This window comes from Rhinolophus sinicus, linkage group LG09 (assembly GCF_036562045.2).
Source record: "Rhinolophus sinicus isolate RSC01 linkage group LG09, ASM3656204v1, whole genome shotgun sequence".
Lineage (NCBI taxonomy): Eukaryota > Metazoa > Chordata > Mammalia > Chiroptera > Rhinolophidae > Rhinolophus > Rhinolophus sinicus.
The window spans coordinates 23,040,319-23,062,010 of NC_133758.1; the positions used below are offsets into that span (position 1 = coordinate 23,040,319).

Below are 21,692 nucleotides of genomic sequence, written 5' to 3' on the forward strand. Positions count from 1 at the left end.
ACATATAAACAAATATAAATATAAGTATAAATTCATAGGATGTAAAGTACAGCATAGGGAGTATCGTCAATGGTATTGTAATAGTTATGTACGGTGTCATTGGGGTAGGAGACTTGGTGGGGTTATCACTTTGTGAGGGGTGTGAATGTCTACTCATTATGTTGTTTTGTACACCTGACACTAACAAAATAAAAAAGTGCTACCAAAAACAAAACAAAACAAAACAAAACAAAACGAAACAAAACAAAACAAGAAGTATACACACATCATGATGGGGATATTTCAAAGGCACACAGGAGTCAATTGAAAGAACTCCCAAAGGCTATATATAACTCTCATAATGTAAGCAACAAAGTAAATCAAGTGGTATTAAAATATAATCCAAAATGTAAAATCAATATCCATGAGTTCAAGCCAGTATAAACAAAACCCTGACTAAATGAATAAATGGGAATAAAAGACAAATTCTTATGATTCCACTTACGTGAAGTATCTAGAGTAGTCAAACTCATAGAAACAGAAAGTAGAATGGTGGTTTGCAGGGGCTGGGGGAAGAGGGTTAATGCAGAGTTGTTTAATGAGTATAGAGTTTCCGTTTCACAAGATGAAAAAGTTGTGGAGATTAGTAGCACAACAGTGTGAATACAATCAATACTACTGAACTGTGCATGTAAATATGGGTAAAATGGTAAATTTCATGTTATAGATGTTTTACCACAAGAAAGGTTTTTAAAAAGACATTACTGGAAAAATAATTTGAAATCCAAAGATTGTAGTGTAGGGAGTAGCACTGGACCTAAGTTAATTTTTTTGGTAAGTATACTATGGTTATGTAAGATGTTAACATTAGAGAAAGTTGGATGAAACATTTAATAGAATTCTTTTGCAACTTTTCTGTAAACCTAAAATTATTTCAAAATCAAAAGTATATAAAAAAGAAACAAGATCCAGTGCATAAGAATTTCAAATAATTAATGTAGATACTCAGCCTCCTAGGAGGTGGGAGCACAACTCTCCATTTCTTAATTCTGGGCTCTGGGTAGTGACTTCCTTCCAAAGCAGGAGTATGGAAAGGGGTGGGAGGGGAGAAGTAACTTTACAGTAGAGAAAGGGGACAAACACTCCCTCAGTTGGGTGATCAATAGCAATAAGTCATGTTGATAGGGTGTACACTTTACCTCTATGACCATCTTCAAGACCTTAAGCGAAAAACATCCGACAAAACCAACTGAGAGAGACATTCTACAAAATCCCTGACAACTTCTCCTCCAAACTGTCAAGGTCATCACAAACAAGGACAGTCTGAGGAACTGTCACAGCCAAGAGCAGCCTAAGGAGACATGATGACTAAGTGTAATGTGCTGTCCTGGATGGGATCCTGGAGGAGAAAAAAAGACATTAGCTAAAACCTAAAAACATCTGAATCAAGTGTGGACTTCAGTTCATAATGTAATAACCTTGTTTTATTAAATATGGCAAATGTACCATAATAATGTAAGATGTTAAAAGTAAGGGAAACTGCGCTTGCTGCAGGGTTCATGGGAACTCTGTACTATTTTCACAACTCTTTGTAAATCTAAAACTGTTCTAAAAATAGACTTCATTTTATAAAGGTGACATGTTGCACAATTCTATTATGTAATATTCCCGAAATAAGAAAATTGCAGAGATGGAGCAGATGGAGAGATTTAGGGATTAGGGGTGGTGAGGGGGAGGGGTGGTTAGCTAGAGGGAAATCTTTGTGGTGATGGTATGACTGAGTAGCATTATTGTGGTGGTGGTTTCACGATGTTATACATGTGACAAAATTGCAGAGATCTACACACATCCACAACCCCACACACATACACACACAAATGAGTTATGTGTAGCTGGTAAAATCTGAATAAGCTCCATGGTTTGTTTCAGTGTCAATCTCTTGGTTTTGATATTGTACTGCAATTGTATGGGATGTTGATAGGGTGGGGAGAGGGTCGGTCGGACTTCCTTGTATAGCCCTTAGCATCTTCCTGTGGATCTATACTTATTTCAAAATAAAAGTACCAAAGTCTTTGGAAAATAGTAGACCTTTAGGGACATCAGATGTCTACTAGCTTAGTGAATTGTATTCATGGAGGTGTGACACTGAATCTAACTGACACATTTGCACAAGGCTGTGGTCTGGTGCATTAGTCAAGGTTCTCCAGATAAATTATCTATCAATTATCTATCTATCTATCTATCTATCTATCTATCTATCTATCTATCATCTATCTATCTATCATCTATCTAGATGTATATATAGATATATTTGATATATATTTTTGTAACTTTTCTGTAAGCCTAAAATTATTTCAAAATAAAAAAGTATAAAAACAGGGAAAAATCTCCCATGCACAAGAATTTCAAATAATTTATGCAGATACGTAGCCATTAAGGAGGTGGAACAATGATAGGAATTGGCTCACATGATTTATGGAGGCTGAGAAGTCCAAGGATCTGTCCTCTGCAAGCTGGAGACCCAGGAAAGCTGGATTTATAAGTAGTCCAAGTCCGGAGGTCTGATAACCAGGGCAGCCGATGGTGTAAATGCAGTCCCAGGGCAGAAGATACGAGATGTTCCAGCTCAGCAGTGAAGCAGGAAAAAAAGGGCACTTCAGGTCCTCAAGGCATTGAATGATGCCCACACATTGGAGAAGGCTCTCTACTAAGTCCACAGATTCAAATGCTAATCTCATCTGGAAAACTCTCACAAACACAGGCACAAAGTGTTTAATCTGGGCACCAGATAGCCAGTCAAAATGATACATAAAATTAACAGTAACATCTGGTTTCACTGCTTTCTTCCAACTGTTTAGTTTGGGAATGGACTCAGGGGTCTTCTGAAGTATATACAGCAAGGGTGAATAGCTTGACAAGGAAAATGCAGACTGGATTTCAGCTCCCACTTTCTTACTCAGCCAGGTCCCCTTATGTAGGGAACAACCTGAGCAACCTTACATGGCAGCCCTGGATTATAATACTCTGTCACATGTGGAATTATTAAGGACAATTTCCAAAGGAGTGGTTTGTGGGTTATGGTCATGAAGACTTCCTGGAGGAGGTGGAGTTTGAATAGAATTTGGACAGGCAGAGAATGGGAGGCAGAAGTTCATGATCTAGATTTGCTTGAGTAAAGCTCAGTGAGGCCTTGTCTTTCTTGCTCATCCTTGAATTTTTGGTAGTTGGCAATATGCGGATAGTGAAAGGAAGGAAGGGAGGAAGGAAGGAATGACTTGATTATGTGTCCCCATGATTCTATTTTTAAAAAAATTCTTCTTCCATACGTTCACATCTTTCAAACATATTAGGATAGGATAGACTATGGGTAACAACTCCAAAATGTCACTGGCTGTATACAATGGTGGGGAGATGAAATTGGAAACTAAAGACAAGGCCTATTTGGAAGGTACAAAAATGACAGATTGGAGACTTAGACCTGGATGGAAGGAACTGCAGATATCATTGAGAGTTTAACTTCTCATTTTAGAGTGTCAAGTGTGACTCAAATAAGTTTTGCTCCTGGGCATAGAATTCTTTAGTGATCAAGCAGGAATACATCCCAGGTATCTTGACTGTTATTCCAGCGCTGTCCACTAAAAAGAGAATAAAGTTTTAAAATAATCAAGCTTAACCATGAGAGATACGTGTGATTTTTAACTCTTCTGAAGGTTTAATATTTCTCATTTATTACTTCCCAATTTTAGCATATGTGAATGTGAATAACACTTTGGAACCAGTTTTTCCTTTAATTAATTCTGGAAACAAAAGCCCTCATGACACTCTAGGAAAGTTTACTGCCTTAGCTTTATAATAATTCAAAACCTGGATATTGACATTACCCATAAAAGTGAAAACCATTACTAATTACAAACAATAGAAATGCACACCACTGTTTGCCACCTTTCCAATCCCTTTCACACCCACTCATTATCTCATCTGACCTATAAAGAGCCTTTTCTAACCTTGGGCACAGCCTTTAGCTTTTCACATCCCATTGTCCTCACTCCCTCTCACATTTGTGACAGGTTAAAATTTTTGAAGAGGTAACTGATTTCTGATAGGCCCATTCTTCTACTAGTCTCCTCCCCAGCATGCAGGCAGCCAGGCTGGTTTATGTTCATCCCCGCAGGGCATGTATCTGACAGCAGAAAGCAGAGGGATAAAAATTAAAAAGAAGCATTTTTTCTGGCTTTTCAGTTTTAAATGCCTAGACACTAGGTGAATAGGAAGGACTTGGGCACAGAGAAGCAATTTGGAAAAAAATTGGAGCAAGGCTGTCTAAATGACCCCTCTTTCCTTCCCCTCCAGGTTAGAAAAGGATTCTCTAGGTCTGAAACTTAAGATTCTGCTATGCTGGTGGAATGAGCTCTTAAAAATTAATAAAAGTGAGTTGCAGAGAAGTTTAAAATATATATGTATATATATATTCCTTCTTCCTGTCTATCTGTAGACTGAGATTCATATCAGCCACATGTGTGAACACATCAGACTTTCCTGAGAATCTTTGTCAGCACGTTGTGACTCTGGACTGATTTAAAAACCCTGAAAGTTGGGCTCATCCATTTCAAGGCAACAGCTTTGTCCCTGCGTGAGAAGCTGGGGGGAAGATATTAGGGGCACTCTCAGAAGTCATTGCTGATTTCTAAAATACTAACGGTCTCAAGAATCCGAGTTAGAAAGAGGATGATACAATGCTTTAAATTCTCCTGGTTCATTGCAAGATAGTTGGCAGAGGAGGGGGAGAAGAGGGCAAGTTCTCCTTTGTGAGGAGCTGCTGACAAAATTCTGTGGATCTCAGGAGGCTACCTAAAGCACAAGAGCTCCGACCATCCCGGGGCTGCTCTAATAATCTGCTCATGAAGACATCCATTCATTCCACCGACTTCCGGTATTCTGCTGCGGGTGCTGCAAATACCGAAAGTTAGAATAAATGTCATGGTGCGTCGGATTGAGGGTTAGGAATGCAGAGGTTAGCAGAACATTTCCTGCTTACCTTGTTGGCGTTTGGAAAAGGCACATCCCAAGATGAGATAAAGAAAGGAGGCAAGAAATACATAAATGTGTGTATGTTTACATATGGCCAACTTAGAACATGCAAGTTACACTTTAAAAGGGGCTTTTAAAATCCACTTACGAATATAAACTAACCATTGGAACCGAAAGAGTTAAGGTCTGATCTGGGGGGATCCACCCTCCTTCTGAGACCCTGGCACTCTTTTACCACTTGCCACATTCTGCTTAGAACTGCTAGTTCATTTTCCACATGCCGGCCTTGTAAATTCCTTCAGAGCAAGGACTGTGTATTCCTGGCATTGCCGTTAGGGGCTTGCCCAGACTGGTCAGCTTCGGTAGACCACCAGGAACTCTCTGTGGTTGATTAAATAGCTCTTCCTAACACCCCAGCCAACTTGAAGTGCAGCCTGGGGTCCATCTTGCAGGTATCTGACAGCATGGGATATTAGTAAAAAAGCTTAATCCTCACCCACAGTGTTCTAAAAATTTAGGACAGGATGAGTCTCCCACATCTTACAAATACATTTTGATTGCTTTCAGCAGAGGTCTGACTGGTTCTTTGAATCAGCCCTGGCTTGATGTTCAGGTGTGATATATTCGGAACAGTAACCCAGTAAATCAGATTCAAACCGTGCCCACGATGTACGTCCCAGATTCACACGAAAAGGCAAAAGTTGGGTTAGAATTTTCTCAATGATTCTCTATCCAGTTGGTGGGAACGAAGACCCCCAAATGCTGTGATGTGAAGCAGATGGGAAATAAAACAAAAGAATTCACAACTCGTGTTAGACTGAATTGAATGTCTTTAATTTCACACAATGAATAACATATGAATAGGATTAACTTTTTTTTTTTTTTAATAGTTAAGTGCTCTATACTGTGCTAACCTGATCTGGTAGCGAAAAAGACGGAGCTTTCTTTTAGAAAAAATGTTTAAAACCCAACATCTAAGACCATGGAGGAGCATGACAGTAAAGCATGCCAGATGTATCTACGCCTCAAATAACAGCAAGTCCATGTTCATTTTAAATGTACAAAAATGCTTTATGAATAAAAACTGTTACAAAAAGAACATTTCAAACAATGTACAATTTTCTTGCCTCTATATTCAATAAAATACAAATACATTTTTTTGTTCTAAAATATGTTTACATACAATCAAAGTAGAACATGCAAATTACACTTTAAAAAAGGCTTTTAAAAACCACTTATGAATACAAACTAAAAATTAGCCAGCACGACTTGTAAGACAATCTTGTGCCCCATTTTTTTTCTTTTGAAATATATATATACATATTTAACACATCATGTGCATTTATTATTATTTAAGAAATAGATTTTTTTTTTTTTAAAAAGGAAGAAAAAGAAAGACACCAACCTAGGTTGGAACTGCCCTTTTGTGTTGACCAGTGGCAGCACTTTTCAATTTCCCCCCCTTTTAGTGTTTATTATACCTGGGCAAGTGGGCAATAGATATCCAGGAAGTTTCTGATATGTGCTTCTAAGACTGTTCCCCAAGTGACTGAGACCAACGAGAAAGGCAGACTCATCTGTGGGGCGAACTCTCCAAGAAACAAGAGGCAGGGGGAGCCTTGTATTGTGGAAAGAAATTTTAAAAAACACCAAGAAAATGCTACGGTATATTACAGTTCGAGTTTCTAGGCACTGTGATGATATTATCTGTAAGCTCTGGCATTTGGACCATTGTGATGCTACAGGGTAGTGTTGAGAATAATGTCTATATTTATCTACTTTTACATAATGAAGATTGAAAATCCTGCGATATAACACTTAAATGGCTTTTGAGGCATTTTGGCTTCTGCCACCCCCTCTCTCTCCTTGCTACAGTTGGCATTTAAAGGCTTTGGAAATATATGTATAGACTTTAGACAGTTCCCAGGTAAATCTTCCTAGCGGTAGGGAAAAAAATATTCCCCAAAAGCTCATTATCTGAATATTGTTGGGTAATAAGCTGTAAGATCGGAATTTTCTACTTAAGTCCTAAAACCAAATCCTTTAGGATTTGCATGTAGTACATCACCTTATACTGTAATTCTGTCACCACTTGCTTATCATATTTATAGACGCAGCAATGTGCAGAACACAAATTCTGACTGCCATCGAAGATGGCCTCCCACTCCAGACCGCAGCCAAGTAAACATGCTAATCCTCTGTCAGCCCTTAGTCACCTACTCTGGGCTGTCAGTGGCTGTTGAGTCCTGGTCCTGCCAAGTCACAAACCAGCCCCTAACATGCTCTCCTTTCCTTTGACCTGTCTTCCGTGGGTTGTAGCCAGAGCCATGCCACTAGACGAAGTTAAACTTCTGTTCCTCTCCTTTGAGATGAGGGGTTGAAAAGCAAGTGGCTCCCCAGCCACTTAGGGAGGTGGATCAGAGACTCATCATCCCCTTCAAGGAGGTTTTGATATTATCTCGATTTAATCCTTTGCTTACCCCTAATCGGACTCCCTCTATTATAAGTGGGTTCACTCCTGCTTGCTGAAGGCAAGCATTCCAGAAAAGAAAACTAAGGGATTACTCTTATAATAAAATACTTTGTGGAGCTGTGTATGGAGTCTGGTGCATCCCAAAGGATATCTTTTCTAAATAAAAACGCAGCCACAGAAGGCACTGTTGGCTGGCTGGAGACTTCTAATCTGGGTTCTCTAACCAACCAACAAGATATGAAACTAGACTGGCCCAATGTTGAGCCAAGAGAAGAGAGGGAAAACTAATGGAAAAGGGATGGATGGAACATAAGGAGATGGTTGTACCAATGAGATGAGTTATAAAAGCAAAGGAAAAAAAAATGCGTGTTACTGAGGGAGGGGCTGGGTGGTGGAGAGGGAAAGCTGTGCAGGTGACTGGACCTGCAAACAGCTGTGTAGTATGTCTCAGTTTTGGTCCTCTGCAGTTTTCTAATCTATTCTTAGGATTGAAAATGGAGAGGATTTGCATTTACCTCACATGACAACTGAAGAACTGAATTTACGTATAAGTTCCAACTCAGCTGTATCTCTCCTGGCATACCTTTTATTGGTTTGAAAATTCCAGTTATCTGAAATTTCTCACCTACTAGAGGTGAACGCTAATTAAGCTTCGGGTCCTTCTTTAAGAAGCTTAGAGTGCCAGCTCACTCTCCTCTGCAGGAAGATTAGTCTGCTCACAGACTTGGGAGGGGAAATTGTACAACTCTGAAAGGAGGAGGGCAAAAGAAAGAAAGGAAATGATTCTCAGATTCCAACAGGAGAGAAACGTCTTTACAGCTTAATTGGAATGAAAATAGTTGCTCTTTCATAGCAATGGTGGAGTGCTTGGGGCTAATTTAAAACTTCCTCTCTGGTGACTTTGGAACCACTCAGACATGGCTATGGGAACGACAAATTGAAGTGGCAGGTTTGATTTTGCTGTTCAACTTGTGTGAAATGCCAAAGGTCAACCTAGGTCACAAACTGAGTATCTACCATACAAGCTTTAAAGTATAGGAGAATGCGTTACTTTACACTTATATATTGCTAGGATTAAATGCCACTGACCTAGTGGGCAGCAAATGATGTGAAGTCCATGGTAACTGCACAGAGCAGGGTGACTCCATGGGTAATTTCAACCACCTGATGGTGCCATGACAGAGCAGTAACGTTTGCCAGCATGTTAACTTGGAATTTTTAAATTTACTCCCATAGATACCCTATCCCTTATTCTCTTATGTTCCCAACAAAAATCCATTTCTCTTTTAAAGGCAATATGTTATGTTCTGAAGTAATAATACAATTCCAGCCAGTCCCAACTTCCTGTAAAGAAACTTAACAGAGAAACCAGATACTCTAATTCCCATTAGAAAACTTAATTTTGTCTCTCAGTGTCTCTCATCTACCATGCCAGGTATTGGATGTCTTGGGGAAGGTAAAGGGAGGAGGGAGGGAGGAAATTGAAAATACTTATTTGAAATTTCCACATGTGACTTTTAGAAAACATCTACGGCAATGGAATGACTTCATACTGATTCTGAGTCTTCTTAACATGTTACTTGGGCTGTGGAAATGGATAATAGAGATGGAATATCTGTCCACGCTAAACCAACGGCTAGAGTACAACTTGGATGAGAAATGTACAGTTGAAATTGACCATTTAAAAGACGATTTGTCACACACAGTTTGCATCCATGCAGACTGATAGATTTATAATTACATTATGTACAAAAATGTTTTAGTTTATTAAGGCAACCACAATTTGGATACTATTTCCAAGGTGGCTTGATACAATTGGAGTGGTGATACCCTTGGAGCTTTTTGTTTATTTATTTTTCAGATAAGAACACTTACTCCCATTTGTTTTTAAGAAATAATTACCAAGAGATAATGGACTTCTATTGTCATTTTGTTTCCTTTTTTTCCCATGACCTATGATAGTTATTAGTATGAAAAAAATAAAACAAACATACCAAGGCATTGCAGACACTTATCTTTCCGGTGGGTCTGGGGTCTCAGTTTTTGGTAATTTGTCAGTTATGTCATTTGCTGTGGGGTATTAAAACCATTTTATTCTTCCTATATCTGATGATATGTTTTAAGTATAAAAATAACCTGGTTGAAACCTGGGTCAACATATCCTCAGCTGCTCTAAATCACTCATTAAAAAGTATCAATACTGAGTATCTGTTTTGCAATGACTGGGATTTAAAGCCAAGTTCCTTGGGACAGCATGCCAAGAGTGAATGTTAAAACACAAGTAAGGTTTACATTATTTAGGTGAGTATCAAGGAAAAGAAGGCAGCCAGTAAGTTAATGAAAAAATATATGGAAGTACATAATGGGCAAAGGAAAAGTAGGGACACACAATGCTAAAATCAGTGTTATGTGTGGTAGAGGAGGCATACAGAAGAACATGAATGCAAGTCCAAGGTTGCCTATCACTAGAATTCCACCTTCTCATGACATGAGTCCATCTGAGAAACTATCGTGAACGGAAAGATTCAGGTCACCTGAAGACGATTTTGATGCCCAAAGCCTAGCCAAGCTTGAAAAATCAAAAGAAATAAAAACCAATTAAATGGAAGTGGGTTACCACAAAGCCAGTTGAGAAATTTGCAGCTTTTCTCCCCTTGGAATGTTTCCTAATTGAAGGTATTTCCCTTTCAATTTTCCTGGCCAGCAAATGCAATGGAATCGAGGGTGCACCTTGGATGTAGGAGGTCAGGTGGTCAGAGAGCGCCACCAGCTTTCTCCTCTTTGATGGGTCTTCTCCAACTCACCTGCAAAGGCTCTAGCCTTACCGAAGAGCCGCTGGGTTGGGAACTGCTGTCAAGCACAGACAAGCTTCTTTTGAAGATGTCCCCCGCCCCTGCTTTGCTTTCCCAAGAACTACTGATGGCTCAAACCCGTCATCTGGCCCGATTCTGCCTGCTCAGCTTCTGGAGAGAAGAGCAACGGTGTCCCTGCAGCGGGGGATTCCGCCCCACCCCGGCTCACTGTACTTCCAAAGCGTCAGTTCCCCCAGCCCCAGGTTCAGACGCCCAGACCCACCCTAGGGAAGGACTTCGCTCTCACTCCCTCGGGATTTCCTCTGCCTTTTGGCCTTCACCTCCTCTTCCTGGGGCAGGGGCTGCGGCGGGGACGGCAGCTGCGGGGGCTGCGCAGGAGGCTGAGGTTTGTGTTTCCTCTTCCCGCCTCCTCGGGGGGTCTTGGGCAGAGGTGGGGGCGGCGGAGGGGGAGGCGGCGGGGGTGGGAGGGGCGGGGGCGGGGGCAGGGGCGGCGCCTCCCGGGCCATGTGGATGACCGCCTCGATGGTGGCCATGATGGTGTCTTGGCTGGCGGCGGGCTCCAGCACGAGTGGGCTCAGGCTGGGCTTCTGACCCCTTTTGCTGGGCAGGTCGATGCATTTTTCCAGCACCGGCATTTGGTCTCTGGAGTCCTCATCGAACGGGGTGGGCTGCTTTCGGGGACGCCCTCTCCTCTTCTTGACGAAGTTGTTGCCTGTCTTTGATTGTCTCTGCAGCCGCTTGGCCTTCAGGATCTTGTTCACGTGGTCCAGGTTCTTTTTGGTGGACAGAATCTTGGTGTAGTTGCACATCTTCCGCACCTCGCACTGGATGGCTTCGATCTCCCGCCTCTTGAATCGTTTCTTCAGAGAGGTGCTGGCTGCAGGAGGGGAAGACAAAAAAAACTGAGCACAGGATGTCAGCGGCCTTAAACCTAGGCTTTTCGGTGACAACTGGCATTCTATTTGGCTATGAAGATTATGGAGAGTTAATGCTATGGATATGACTTAGTACCCAATAATCTTCCTTTTCTTAAATTAAAATTAAACAGGAGAAACATCAGTTAAATATCTTTTGTGTACAAAGCATTTCTATGTATATTATTTCAATCTTCAGAACAATTCTGTGAAATCCTCTTGTTCCCATTTGAAAGATTTGGAAACTGAGGCTCACGCCATGTAAGGAGCGCTACCTCAGGAGTCAGTGTCAGAATCACACTATAAGTTTCTCTTATTATAGCTTTTATTTTTTATGGCCCTTTGACACTTGATCTGATTCAGTGTAGCATTAGGTTATACTTGCTCTTTTAGTAGAAAATGTTGAATGGATAGGATGACAAGCAGCCCTCCATCATCAAGCCACCTGGGTCATTCATATATACTATCAACCTCCAAAAAGAGATGCCTTGACCTGAACTGGAATACGTAACTGAACCTATTTTATTCCTAACCCTCCTCCACTGGCAGAAGGCAGGATTATTTTCTGGGACACTCTATTTGGGATGACACCATCTCTCTAACCCCCTCCCCCCTTGCCCCCAAATGCTCTGGACTTGTCAAGCTGCCTGATGATGTCCACTTGATCACATCCTTAACTAGTTCATCCTCTGGGAACCTGAAGGGAAATATCAGCCAGGCGTTTCTGAATCATTTACACTTGTGCTACCGGCTATTGTTTGCAAAGAGCTCTTTTCATGTCCTGGTGGCCAGATGCTCCTCCAGTTTATGAGCCAAACTTCTAGTCTCAGGAAGTCCCGTACTGCCGCCACTAAATAGCCTTCAGAACTGCTTCATTTTGAAGTTTAGACACCATAAAGTGTGAATGGCTTCAAGACGTAGCAGACTTTTCCTCCGTTAGGTTGTTCTTTTTCCTTATGTTGTTCACAAACAGGCACACATATATATGCATGTACACACACACACACACACACACACACACACGGGCACTCACGTATACTTTGCTGCCCCATCTTCACAGCGGCCTCTCCCTCTGGCCATTTATAAACTTAAGAAGTATGTCCTCATTTAGTTCTTTGCTATTATAATTTCCCCTAAATGCTCAATTCCAAAGAAGCCCAGATGTAGGGTTGAAGATGTTGACCCTACCAAATGTCTCAGGACTCTAAGGAAATGTGTTTCATTTTAGCAACATGGTTTGTTGTGTTAGCCCCAATTTTTTCAACTTAGTGGTGGAGAAGTGGAATAAATATCGTGAGATGACGAAAAAAGTCCAAAAATGTGGGTACCACTCTCATTTATTCTTGGAAACTCCCACTTGGTTCTTTCCCATGTTTTACCCCATTTGTCTCTCATGCTGTGCCCAACACAGATCTGCAAGAGGGTTTTATTTGAAGTTATTTACACCACTCGCAGCGTGGAGTGGGAAGCTCTGAGTTCCACAGGACCGGTCAAAATGTTACTGCTTTTGGTCAAAGGTCAAAGGAAGACTTACTGAGCAATGAGTAACTACGAAACAATCTTTAAAATCAGTTATAAGGATCAAAAGAGAACAAAGCCAGAGTAACCTTCTGACTATAAAAATGAAATTTTTGTAGTGTTAGTAAAAGGAAAAGTTTGCTTGATTGTAAGTTTTCTGAGGCAGGGAACCAACACTTGCTGGTCGTTCTGTCCCTCCTGGGCGTAGCGTGGTGCCTTCTACATGGAAGGATTTAAAAATTGTTTCTGGACTGATGAAGCACACTAATCATTGTTGCCTTGCAGTTATATTCTTCTCTAAGAGTTCTAGTTTGGATTTTTAAAACAACCACTGCAGATACAGTGACAGTAAGAGTTAGCAGGCCAACACGTGAGAGCCAAGCAATTTACCCTGTCCACATAGTTTATGAGTAAATGAAAACCAGTCAGAAATACTCCACAAAACTTCGGCATTACTCCAAATACAGATTCCATTTACAGTTTACCCTCTCTGTAGTTTATACCATCCACAGGGGAAGAAAATGCTGTGATATATACTAGAGCATGCATCTACAAAGTAGATCACTTTGGGCAATTAGTTCGGCAATATTTGACCACGTAAAGCTTGACTGGAAGCGTCCATGAACAGGATCATTTGGGGCAATGATAACCAATGGACGGTCTCCCTCAGTGTATTTTTTAGCATCAAATGCCAAAAACAAACTGAAAAAGGAACCTTTTAGATAATACTATATTCAATAATTTTTTATACGCTGCATATTTTTTATTAAGCCCTTGCGTTAAAAATGATTATGAAATAAAAATTCGTTCTGAATAGTGTAAGCCTACCAAACAGTGCTAAAAATATCATAACCAACTCCTTTGTACCCACCATTCACATTTAATAAATGTTAACTTCGTGCCGTATATGCTTTAATTTTTTTAAAGAAAGAAAACATTATAGATTCAGCTAAGTCAGTGATGCCCTCTCAATTCCATCCCCTTCTATTTTCATGCTTGTTTTCATACTTTTACTGCATGCACACGGACCCATGTCAGTACAAATTAAAAGTCTGAAACTACCTAATATTGGTCATGCTGTAAGGAAGTGTGAACACTTGTACACTGTTGGTGGGAGTGTAAATTGGTATAATCATTCTGGAGGGCGACTGGGCAATAACTTCTAGAGTTGAAGATGGGTGTGCTCGATGCCCCGGTGACTCCATGTCCAGGTTGCCTCCTTTACTCATTTGTAACAGGAGGCCAAGGATATACAAGGATGTTCCCTAAAGCTCTGAAGACTGAAAACCTACATGTTAATTAAAGGGTAATCAACCAACTGTGATAAATTCAAACAATGGAATATTACACATCTGTTAAAAGGAGTAAATTCCAAATAAATACTGTAACATGGTTAAGTTAAAAAAAAAGATTGAATAAAAATGTAAATACTAAACGTATTTTTAAGTGTGCCATGTATGCAAATTGAAAACAACAACAGAGATCCCTTGAATTTTTATTTCATTTTCCATGTCCAGGTGTGGACGTTTAAAGGTACCAGAGTGCTCAAAGTCAGCAGAGAGCCAAAGATGGGGTGGATGAGAGGTCAGTATCTCTTCCCTCCAAAGCTATCTCCTGGGACTTTATTAAGCCTCTAGAGTAGCGCTGTCCAATAGAAATTTCTGCAGTGGTGGAAATGTTCCTTATCGGTGCTGTCGGGTACAGTAGCCACTAGACACGAGGCTACTAAGCACTTGCGATGTGGCTAGTGTGCCTGAGAACAGTGAATTTCTAATTGAATTAAATGTAAATAACTACATGCAACTAATAGCTACTGTATTGGGCAGTGCAGCTCTAGACCTAACCATCTCGAAATATACAGGACACACTGGGATTCACTCAATAAAACACAAAGACTGTGGGAAACTCTGGGCAAACAACCTGGTGTCTTCAATAACAAGATGCAAGGAGAGACTAGCAGGGGAAGAGGGTGGAAGTGTAAATTAAAAGAGACCTAAGAGAAAAAATGATCATATTTGGATGCCAATTTAACTAAACTGTCCAAAGAGATCATATTTCATGAATTCATGGAAATGTGTATACTATCTGGGCATTTCATGATATTCTATAATTATTGTTAATTTTCTTAGATGTCACCATCGCCTTGGGATCATTCTTTTTGAAAAGTACCTGTCATTTAGAAGTAACTACTCAAATATTTATAGATGAAATCATATGGTATCATCTGGATGGACTTCACAATAATAAGGAAGGGAGGAGGTATGTGGAAGCATTGATGAAACAAGATTGACTGTCATCCTTGTGAGTGACAGAGCTTCTGCTTTGTGCAGGTGCCGCTGGAAACCAAGTTGGACACGGATGAACCTCTTATCTTCTCTGGGTCTCTTTTTCTCATCTGTGACCTTGGAGCCTTAGACTCGATGCTCTCAAAGTTCCCTTCTAAAGATTGTTATAATTCTTTCCTGTACTCATTATCAACTGCCTTGCCCAATGTGAGGTGAGTTTCTACACATTTATTTCATCTAATAATTCTGAAATCCTACTGTGGGGGGAGGACTTTGGACTTGGCAGGGTTTGCTATTCACAAATCTTTCTCCTTATTGCTTATGATTGCACTGTCCCTCTAAATGTTTTCAGATTTTTCTCTCTTCAAATTGTTTCATTATTAGACAGTAATTTCTGGGCTCTTGCAGCAAGATTGATTCCATATTTGCTGTCTTTCCTATAATTGTCCTACATCTTGCCTTTTCTTTGTTAGTTTAAAAAAATAATTATGAGTGGCCAAGGCAAAATGCAAATTCATTTCTTAACTCTGCAATGCAAATCATCTTGTAGACATGTCTCTGTATTTAAAACTGCCATGAAAATACATGATTGAATTGGTTTGGGTCTCAATCTAGATTTTCTATCTCTTCGCTCGCGTTATCAGAGGATTGGCTCATCAGCATTCGTTGATTTTGCCACATCATTTATGATAATCAAAGACTGGACTTAGCACTCTTTTTTTGCACACTGGCTTTAGAGATGTACTGTGGGTGCAACGAGCAAGAGAAGGGCTAACAAGGTGTAGTTTCATAGGTCACCAAGGAATAGGTAGTAATAGTTTGGAGACTGTACTTTGCCCATGTGTAGGACACATCCTAGTTTTACAAGGAAGTTTTGGGTGGGTCAGAGAAGGAAGCAAAATGATCTCTAGACTCATTAGAATTTTTCTGGCTGTTTGAATACCCCTAAGGGGACGCGGGATAATATTGGGGACTGGTGAACTGCCTGGAGTTGAGCTGCCTTCCAGGATGGCCACGGCTGAACACCATCTGCCTCACTCCGGGCAGAGAGGTGCAGTGGGCACTGCACTGTTTGCTGATCTATGTTAGAAGATCCTTCGAAGGCAGAGGCGTGACTTTTCTCCCTGGCACAGGTCACTCATGCAGCAGTGCATGATCTGGTACGTAGTACATACTCAGCAAATACAAGCTCAAGGGAACTCAACTGTTCAATGTTCTCCCATGCAAATGGTGCATTTTTTTTTTTTTTTTTTTACTTTGTACTTCGCTCTGTAATGATCTCTTGTTTTCCTAATGCTGCTTATCATTTTATATTTTTTAATGGGATGTGTGAAGCAACTTGCCTTGGCATGCAAACTTTCTCCATTCTTCCTTAGAATTTAAATTGATCTATAGTCGTGGCCTCAAAAGTGCTTTTGACAAAGATGGCAGCTTGCCTCTGTGAGTGAGGCCTCTGCCCGGCAGGGCACATCTGAGCTCCTGCTGGTCATCTACAGTGCAGCTTTCCAGTTTGGAAGCCATCATTTAGAATAAAGGTTTGCAGATGTGGGGGATTTGTCACCATATAAAGGTGCTTCCATTCGGTTCCACTGTTTTGGCAATTTTGTTGCTGAAAATGATATATTATAACCTATAATATCCCTGAAATCTGCAAATGAAAAAAATCTTGGAAACAGTTAATTTCGAAACGAACAGTTTCAGAGATGTGAATTCATTAGAAAATGCAATCCTTTGGATATGCAAGAGCATTGGATTATTAAGAAGGAAGATGGTTAGCCAGATTTCAACAAAAACCTTTGGTTAATTGATGGATGGGATTGAAAAAAAAACAGGATTAAGCAAAATGATGCACTTTCTCCTTTTGGATCTATGTTTATGTGAAATAGCCTTTGAACCTACTACATCCATATTGGAATACACTGAATTCGGGATCAGATCTTCATCTGTTTTATCACAAGTGTTAAAAAAAAAACACAAAAAAAACAGACATTTTTTCAAAAAGAAGTATTCAAACTCAATCACTTTGGCCCTCCTTAAAACATCATTAAAAATATTAAAATTACCATAAAGTGTTGATGACAGTAAAAATGCTTTTGCTTCCTTAATAATAAAAAGTTAAATGCTATTTAAAATTATTTTAAGATTATATATCTCATATTTATTTCAACTTTTTAATATTTTAAAAGATGAATGCATATAATCTGAATATGTATTTGCATATTCTGTTCAAAACAATGCTATGGAAATCACCACATGATCAAAAATTTGGACTGCTTTAAAGTTTTCCTTTCTTTTTCTAAGCTCCTGAAGAGTTTATTCAGTCAATATTTAATCCTAGAAAATCTTTACTTTACATGAGTGCATGGCTTAAGAAGTGTTAAAGCTTCTTGAAGACAGATCGTACGTGTTCTTCCTACCCCTCATGACAAAGAACAGTTCCTTTTTCCTAGTAAATGCTTAATTAATATTTCCTGCTGGATTGTTTCAGATTGCAAGCTCCTAGAGACGAAAGCCTGGATATCATTAATCTTTATATTCCCCAGAGCACCTTTAATTGAATTGCATGCAAATCTAAGGCAGTCACATGAGTGTCCTATCCATGGAGATCTTCTGGAATGGGATTTGAGGCACCTCCTTTATTTGCTTAGGCAGTTCTGAGGTCCTGGACCCTAGGTTTTCAGAATCCCTGACTTCTCTGACTACAGGGAAATAATACCCGTCATTTCATGAGCTGGGTTTTGGACAAACCACTGGTGACTTTGGACAGATAAAGGCAGCGGTAATTTGTCTCCAGAGAGAGCCTGAGCCAAATAGGAGCACTGCTAGGTTGCTCAGGGAACCTCTAAAGAAGGTAACCAGGACTTTGGCAGGCCTGGGAAAGTTAGGTGAAGGGAAAGAGCTCCGAGATCAGAGAATTAGCAACAGAGGAGATTGCAGCTGCCTATAAGGCATACTGTATGTACTCATGAACAGGAATGACCCAGGATGGGTCTACAGAAGAGTCTTTTAAGTCTAGGAGTTTTTCCAGGGTGAAACTTAATAGGGTCAGAGTGGCTTCCTAGGCGTTTGGAGAAGAGTGAATTGTGAGTCGCTGCACTCAGAAACGGAGGAATAGTAGGGCCATTTAGCCCTAGTCTGTTTCAGTCAACCTTGGCTTTTGTATGTTGCGTGTGGCTCAGGACCCAGCAGACTGACTAGACAATGTGAAAGGCTAGATCGAAATGTAGCTGATGCCAAAAAGTTTGACGCTACATCTGTTGAGTCTCACAGCATGCCAGGTGGTCACATGGCGGGGGTGGTCGCACCCTCTCAAAGGGCTCTTTATAGTTCTTTTTTCTTTCCCTTCAAACATGGCATAGCTGTATTCTTAACCATAAATACCGCCCCTTATATAATAGTCTACCTATTGGAGATCATATTCATATTTGTGAGAGATTTCCTGTCTCATTTTTAAATTTTGAAACCCAAAACAAAAACCAGAAGAACAGGGAAGAACAAAGAATAATATAACAAACATGATCTTATGAAAATGTTTACAATTTTAACATTGAGGCTGGGATGAAATAAATCCTTGTTGACCACACTAGAACTTCAAGAATTACATCAAATGTTAGACAGCCATGTTTTTTTTTTTGTTTTTTTTTTTGCCTAGTCTTAATAATTGCATTTGTTTATTTAAATACTCAGTCTAATAGAACGCATATTGACTGGGACCTGAGAAGAATGAGGTTCTCGTCTTGACTTTTCACCCCTCAGTTCTGTGCTTCCAGACAAATTTCTTAAATTCTTGGTAGGAACCTTACTTCTAGATACATGTAATTCTATAAAAAGTCACTCAGCTCCAAGTCTTTTCTCTGTTCTAGGTAAGACATCCTTGATTCCTTCATCTATGTTTTAAATGAAATGAATTCTAGACTATATTCCATTTTGATCACTCTCCTCTGGAGAGTTTATCATCTACCAAATCTCATCTTAAACTTTGGTGCCCAGAATTGGACTGATTTTCCAAGTATGAAGTAATTAGCGAAGAAAAATTGGGTTGATTAATTTCTGCGATCAAGGCCCGACACGTCTAATAATAAGGCTACATTAAACAGCAAAACAAAACAATAACCTGTTACTTTTTTTTTTTCTTTTTTGCAGCACCAACAAACTGTTGGCTCATAGTAAATGGAAGCTCAATTAACTCCCTTCAACGCTTTCATATAAACTGCCACCCAAACTGGCCATTGCTATGTGGAATTGGTTTTTGAGCTTAAATACAAACCTTCCTTTTAAATCTGCAAAGTTTAATTTTTATTGGTTTTAGTTTAGTGTTCTAGTCTGTTGTGAAAGTTTCGAATCTTAATTTCGTTTCTCAACAAGTGTCCAGATTTGTAGGGATTTCTATATGGTTTAAATGCTCTCAAAGTTAATGACTGTCCCTTTAACTCCTTCTGGGCATGATTCAAGTACTCAAATGCATGCTACTCATTTTCTCTTTACTGAACATTTCAAAGAAAAACATTTCAATTTATACAGCAAGGTATCCCTGCATTCTTCCTAAAAACAATAAGCAATGGATAGCCATTGCTTTACACTTTCACATATTTTTGTGTCTGGTTAGTAGATGATGGATGTACCACAGAAATAATAACTTTGCATAGCCTACAGGTGGGTGCCCGACTCTATTATTTCTGTCAAAAAGGATATTGCATCTGATGTTGGATTGGGGGAAAAAAGGTCTTACATTTTCCTTTCATCTAGAGGCAATTCTCCTGCCTTAGTGAGAAAGAAAGAGACGAAAACAAAACCAAACAACACTACCGTGTTTCCCTGAAAATAAGACGGGGTCTTATATTAATTTTTGATCCAAAAGATGCATTAGGGCTTATATTCAGGGGATGTCATTGTGAAAAATCATGCTAGGGCTTATTTTCCGGTTAGGTCTTATTTGTCGGGGAAAGACGGTAGGTATGGTTGCAGTGCTTTCCAATTCCCACTGGAATTCAGTTGATAATTTGTCTTAAAGCTTTTTATTGATATTTTTATTTCAATACATTCTACACACTCTTTAAAATTCCAGTTCAATTCTCTTCTTAAAAGCCATCTAAGGACTCTCATTTCAACATGAATCTTTCTGGTCCCCTCTACGTTGCTTGGATCTCTCTGGTAACACTTCATAGTCTGTCATGTACTGAGATGATAAAATTAATCTACATTTATCTCTCCTCTTAAATTGTATTTTCTTAAGGGATGAAGACCATGTCTTAACCATTCTTATTCGATCTTGGAGCAGATATTGATTGAGCCCCACTTTGTGCCAGGCATGCGCTGGGCATTCGATTCTGTGACCAGCACAGAACTCAGCTGACTTCCTTGAACTGAAATCAATCTACGTGACTTGACCTAAACCAAAGCTTAACATCTATTTTTTAAAGTCTGTGTGTGAAATATGGAAGGATTTATGGAAGGGGATCCAAATCACTGTAAATTAAATTAGATCCTCACATATTTCAGCTGTTCCCTACTCTCCTCAGAGCTCCATTAACTGTTGGGAGTATCTAAGCTATGACCAAAAGCACGGAAGTACCGTGAAATATAGACTGATATCCAAACCACTCTGTAGGAGAAGTGGCATTTCAATGACAAAAGCAAGTTTGGAACTTATTAAGTTCCATTAAGAAAACCAGCTTGAACATTTAATCCCGCAGATTGATTAAAACCATGGGTCCCCTGGATAACGGAGACATGTATATATTACATATTAATTATCTAACACCAAAAACGTGCACAAGAGGCAGGAGAGGGGGGGATGAGAGAGGGAGAGTGAGATTATGAATGGTCTTTTCATTGCTGAACATTTGGATCAGAATTATAATGGTTTCTTGTGGAGGAGTGATCATATGCTCTCTTGGCAAATATCTATACATTCAAGTTCTGAGAACTATACAAGTAGTTTTGTTTTTTTTTTAAGTTATTGTTTTCCTTCTTTTTTTCCCCATATAGAAGCTTGGGCAGACTCAAGGCAGCAAATACTCCTTCCTCAATTTAAGATTTGACAATTTAACAGGAAAAAGCTCATTCATCATCTTTCCCTTTTAGAGACCATAAATTATTGGCTCATATACCATGTGGCTGGGATTCTAGGAAAAGTTAGTATAAACAAACCCAAGTTACAATGCGTGGAGTAAGAGAGTGAGTCATAAACAAAACACAGACATATGCTCTCATATAAATAAGGGCCTGGACCATCAGCTTCCCAAAGTCTGCTTCCCATTAATTACACAACAAAATGAACTTTCCATATGTAAGCCCAAATCACTTAACTCTGGCAACTTGCACGAGAGAAAGACCAGGATTGTGGCTATTTAGGCACTAACTAAACTGGAATTCAAAATAAGGAAAATCATCTCAAAATATTTTCAGGTATCAGAGGACATGAAAGTCCTTTAGAGGAGTGTTTTTGAACATTGAAACTCTAGCGACCCAGGGACACTGCTTGAGGCTGGTCTGGATCCCCTGCTGAATTTAAAGCTAATATGAGGCTTACCCTCTTTTGTTCTGAACTCTGTCATCTTTATGGGGCAAGCCCTGGGTCCAGGCCACACAGGGTGTTCACAAGCATTGCTGGGGTCAGTGCACAGTGGAAATTCCCTCCATCAGTACCTTCGCTCTGTCTTTTGAACCTGTCCACTGGTAG

The 21,692-nt window shown here is 39.8% G+C and overlaps 1 protein-coding gene across 2 annotated transcripts in view; it reads right to left on the reverse strand.

Annotated features, from left to right (window-relative positions):
• Positions 1-5,819: 5,819 nt before the first annotated feature.
• SETBP1 (SET binding protein 1) overlaps positions 5,820-21,692 on the reverse strand; it is a 346,614-nt gene continuing 330,741 nt past the window's right edge. For both annotated transcript variants that reach the window (XM_074340043.1, XM_019739686.2), the window contains exon 6: positions 5,820-11,170. In XM_074340043.1, coding sequence (XP_074196144.1) covers positions 10,557-11,170 — 614 coding nt within the window. In that variant the 3' untranslated portion in view covers positions 5,820-10,556. The remainder of the gene's footprint in view (positions 11,171-21,692) is intronic.